The sequence below is a fragment of the Lactuca virosa genome, chromosome 2 (genome assembly GCF_052849685.1).
Source record: "Lactuca virosa cultivar CGN04683 chromosome 2, Lactuca_virosa_CGN04683_v6, whole genome shotgun sequence".
NCBI classification, from domain to species: Eukaryota; Viridiplantae; Streptophyta; class Magnoliopsida; order Asterales; family Asteraceae; genus Lactuca; species Lactuca virosa.
In genome coordinates this window covers 68036632-68041412 of record NC_136427.1, presented here as the reverse complement: position 1 = coordinate 68041412, position 4781 = coordinate 68036632, and the positions used below count along the sequence as shown (strand labels likewise).

General features: G+C 29.9%; 1 protein-coding gene across 1 annotated transcript; it reads right to left on the bottom strand.

Annotated features, from left to right (window-relative positions):
* Positions 1 to 910: 910 nt before the first annotated feature.
* Positions 911 to 4008, bottom strand: LOC145157485 (protein FAR1-RELATED SEQUENCE 5-like). Its single transcript, XM_079076518.1, has 5 exons — positions 3888 to 4008; positions 2844 to 3750; positions 2566 to 2761; positions 1636 to 2274; positions 911 to 1555 (listed from the first exon to the last, which is right to left on the bottom strand). The coding sequence occupies exons 1-5, from the start codon at positions 4006 to 4008 to the stop codon at positions 1190 to 1192; spliced, it is 2229 nt and encodes a 742-aa protein (XP_078932644.1). The 3' UTR covers positions 911 to 1189.
* Positions 4009 to 4781: the final 773 nt, after the last annotated feature.

Sequence of the window (4781 nt, the reverse complement as noted above, 5' to 3'; positions counted from 1 at the left end):
TTATAAGACTTAATTTGAATTATGAATTGTGAAAAGAATGACTATAAAAGTTGGTGTTAGAATAATATAACACCTATTCACTTATTAAATTCTGAAATGAATATATAACATAATTCTAATTTGAAGTAGGTATTAAGCGGTGTTATCAACAAATACATAATTCATAATCCATATTTTTTTTAAGTGCATCTGATGATTATTTTATGTATGAAAATAAAGTTTTTTTGTTAACTAGATTTATAAATACGTATAATGTAGATGGGGATAGTTCAAATAAAAATATTAAATAGTGTGAGAATGTAAAAACGTTATTTTTATGTTATAATTTTGGAATGAATTTTGTATCAACAGCTTTATTTTGATTATTCAACAATGAATATATGAATATTTACAAGGCAAAACTAATTTTATAATTTACTATGAAAATGCATATGCATAAATGTATAATAGAATAATAACATTTTAATGAATCTATGAATAATCAAACGTTAATATTCAAATTAAAATTACTTCAACAATAAACATATACAACATTCATTACCGAATAATAACGTTAACATAGTGTTTTTACGTTATTGAATATGTATGTAGTACTTAATTATATGTCAACTTATAATCATGGAATCAATTTTGGTTTTATAAATTCTGAAATGAATAATGATACAAAAAAAACATAAGAATGTAATGTTTTGTGACTTTATTAATAAGATAACGACATTTATAATGTATTGGTTGTTGTATACGTGTAATAATGTTGTAAGGATTGGGATGGTTAAAAAAACAAGGAATATGTGGATAAGCTTTGAAAACAATTTCAATGACAAATAATAAACAAAATTTAAAAATAAATTATAGATAGGGTACACAAATTATAAAAACATAATACTGAAAAGTGACAATTGACTGAGAATGTTAAAAGTGTTTTACCATAAAGTAAACAAACCAAACAAAACAATATGAAATAAAAAAGATCGATAATAAAATTAGTGCTTCTTTCCAGGATGTTGTTTAAATATGTTGTTCTTCTCATCTTCCTTTCGTGTAGGACAGTTCCGCTTGTCATGATCGTTACCCTTACGACAGTATTTACAACGTGATTTTTCAACTGCAATTTCTTGAGCACCTTTAATCCTTTTTTTAGTCCCAGACCCTTTGTTCCTAATTCCAGTGGGGTTTTGAATTTGAACATCTACGGATATCGACTCACCAAGTCTACGCCATCCATAAACTTGCTCTCCAATTCCTTAAGTGCTTGATAATACTCTTCCAGTCTTTTTTTGTTGGTGCTCAAAGAAGAGAGACAGTTGTCAACCGTTGAAAATATGTCAATTGCTATTTTTTGTATATTCTCATCAGAATCTGAATACCGGAAACATCTTCGTAACAATTCAGGTGGAATAATATCCTTCTGCCACCGCCTTAGAAGATACTTTGCTGGTATGAATTGGATGTTGAAGGCTTTCATTGCAGTAAAAATGTGGCGACAAAGAATCCCAAATTGTTCAAACTTCATACAACTACAAATGAATGTGTCTTCTTTCTGGTCACATTTAACCTGTATAGAAAAATAATCAGATATATATGCAAAATTTGGTGTGGAAAAAAATAAGATGATATCAGAGTTCAAAATAATACCGTATATATAGAGTCTTTTAGTAACTTATCCCAAATATCATCGCCATCATCACTGACAATATCGGAGTCAAGCCGATTCGAGATGGAATATCCATGTGGCCTAAATTCTTTTATCTGAAACTCATGAACATGGTCAACGATGTTGTGATTTAACGAAAAACATGCTGTCATTGACCTATACATTTCGTTCTGAACCTGTCTAAACACTTTACGTGTGTAGAATAGAGAAGCGTTTTCCTCTATTGGAAATGGTGTTCTCATTTTAGGGAATTTGTCTTTTCTTTTGAAGTCCAAAGAGGATTGAGTATAACGTTGCTTCTCCATGGCAGATTCAAACGAATTCATAAAGTTTACTAAAGTTGATCCATAATGAGTGTTTTGATGAAAGGCTGAGTTCTGACTCTCAGAACGAGATGTTGTTCTCATGAGACCTGACATAGGGATTCTTTTGAAAAATGCAGGAATCCATGAATGTCTCAAGTTGTACATTCTACTTAACCAAGTATTATCCTTAAGATCATATTCATCCAATAGTGCTTGCCATCCCTGTTCGAAATCTTTCTCTTCAAGCTTAGAATTCCATATCAAGGAGTTGAACAGTAACTTAAATTCCTCTTCGTTGACAATATCCAACGATACCTTACAATAAGAAAATGTGGAAGGTGTTAAAAATCAAAATCATTGAACCAGTCCAAAATGTATAAAAGGAAACGACAATAATGTTATCGAACATTAGGCAATGTAGACTATATGTTAGAGATACAAAAGTACTATCATTGATTATTTTCAGAATGTAAAATTAAAATAACAGTGATTCAAAATGAATGAAAATGTTGACCGAGAGATTATTAAATAAAAGCTTGTAACCTTCAATGGTAATTTGGAAGTGATGTGCCACATACACAACCTATGAATTGATTATGGGAAAACATTAGCTATAGCGTTTTTCATCGCGGGGTCTTCATCAGATAACACCAATATTGGTTGTTTACCAAAGGCTTTAAGTAAAGATTTCAACAACCATGTGTATGAGTCGATATCCTCTTTGCTAAGCAATCCAGCACCAAAAGTAACACACTTTTTGTGATTGTCGATTCCAGTGAAAGGAACAAATACCATGTCATACCTAAAAAGTGATAAAATTTACATTGAAATTTTTAAAAGACTTAAAATTAAAACAAAAAACATAAACATAAAAAATACATAACGTGTTGGTTCGGAATGTGGCATCAAAGGAGACAACATCACCAAATTCTTTATAATTTATCTTTGAGGTCTCGTCAGCCCAAAACATAGCGTTGAGTTGCTTATTTTCAACTCTGAAATCGAATGAAAAATTAGGAACATTTTCTGTTCTGTTTGTGATCTTATCGACTAACATCTGAGCATCAGTTCCACCTATAAAGCAATTAAGATCCCTCATCAAATTTTTAAAATCATCAACAGTGCCTCCAATAATATTGTATCCACCATTAATAGCAGTAAATAGCCTGTGAGCTTGGGTGGCACCAACGTTCTGATTAGAAAGACTGATAATGAACGATTTCTGCCATGAATTAAGCTGTCTGTGGTGTCGGGAAAACAATATGTTATCTTGACACATAAGCTCATGATTATGTTCCTCTACAAACTCATATAGCAACCATGTAGAGCTTCCTTCTATCATCCTAAATCTGATACAAGCATTGCATCCAGTCCTTCGACTATCAGTCCTTTTTATCTTACTTCTGTTTGGGTTCAATGTATCAACATGACCTGTATTAGGAAGACCTTGTCTGTTACACACGAGGTATCTCAATCTAATAATACCATGCCCATTTTTTCTATTTGTCGTTTTTCTAACATCAAAACCTACTGCAAGAGCATACTTGTAATACATATCTGTTATATCTTCATAGGACCTGTAATGGCCTTTGAGTTTTGGCTTAACTTCATCAGGTACCTTTGGAATCCAATATTGTTTTCCATTAATAATCACATGCTGATGATTAGAACTTTGATGATTATCATTAGATTGATTATCATCAAATACACCCACTGTCTCGTCTTCAATTGAAATATCACCTAAAACTTTTGCATCTAGATCAATATTATCATAAATATAACAATCTTCTACTAAAAATAAACAATGATGAATTAACATAAAATATACTATCGGAATTTAGTAAAAGGAAGTTAACATTTACGAAAAATTGTAATAAATTAAACCTGGATTCTTATCATGATATACGAAAATTTGTAAGAAATTAAACCTGGATTTTTATCAATTCCATGATGTTGGTCATCGAACAGACTATCATCAAAAGTATGATCTATTCCATCCTGCATTGAATATAAATCAACATGGTCGCCGTCTTCTGTATGAGCATCCATTTGGATCAATAAAACAATAAAATCTTTTCCAAAACGATGAATGATATGACTGGTAATACAAAATGATTAGTAGGTGAGTTTCATTTGTGGATTATGGAAAGATCAATCAACGTATTTTTAGGCTATTGGTTTTAATTACTTGATTGACTTTTGTGTAAAATTACATGCTTACCCTTAAAAATAAATTTAATTATTTTTTTAAATGATAAAAATTGATTGGCTGTAAATCGTCCTCACGTATTCACACTAATCTATGTTTTTAAATGAACCTACTTCTATATATATATATATATATATATATATATATATATATATATATATATATATATATATATATAGAGAGAGAGAGAGAGAGTGAGTCATTGTTGCAAATGGATGCGATGAAAGTTTATGATAAATTAAATCACATTGTTTAAATAGCATTTTGAGTGTTTTGAAATGATAAGTAATCTCATTGTTATCAAAATGTGTAATGATTCGAAGAGAATGAAGATACATGTGTGGCAATCAAACGAAGTAGTAAAATAATAAAGAGATTAATTAAGGTTAAAGGTTTATGTCGTCAATAAGGGAATTTATATAGAAATATTTAGATTACAATTTTTTTAAATTTGTCTAATTGTTTAAGTTAGGACAAATTCAAGTTTACGAGGAATTACAATATTTATCAAACAAGTTTGAGAGTTTAGGAACTCACTGGAAATTACAAAGTAGAATGCTATTTTAAGAAATGTGTAAAAATGTCAATCATTAAAAACAGTGCATTCTTAATT

Coding starts and splice junctions, on each gene's coding strand:
- LOC145157485 (XM_079076518.1), bottom strand. CDS start 4,008: ATGGATGCTCATACAGAAGACGGCGACCATGTTGATTTATATTCAATG. Junction 3,751..3,887: donor TGGAATTGATAAAAATCCAG/GTTTAATTTCTT, acceptor GTTTATTTTTAG/TAGAAGATTGTTATATTTAT. Junction 2,275..2,565: donor TGAAAAACGCTATAGCTAAT/GTTTTCCCATAA, acceptor TCTTATTGTAAG/GTATCGTTGGATATTGTCAA.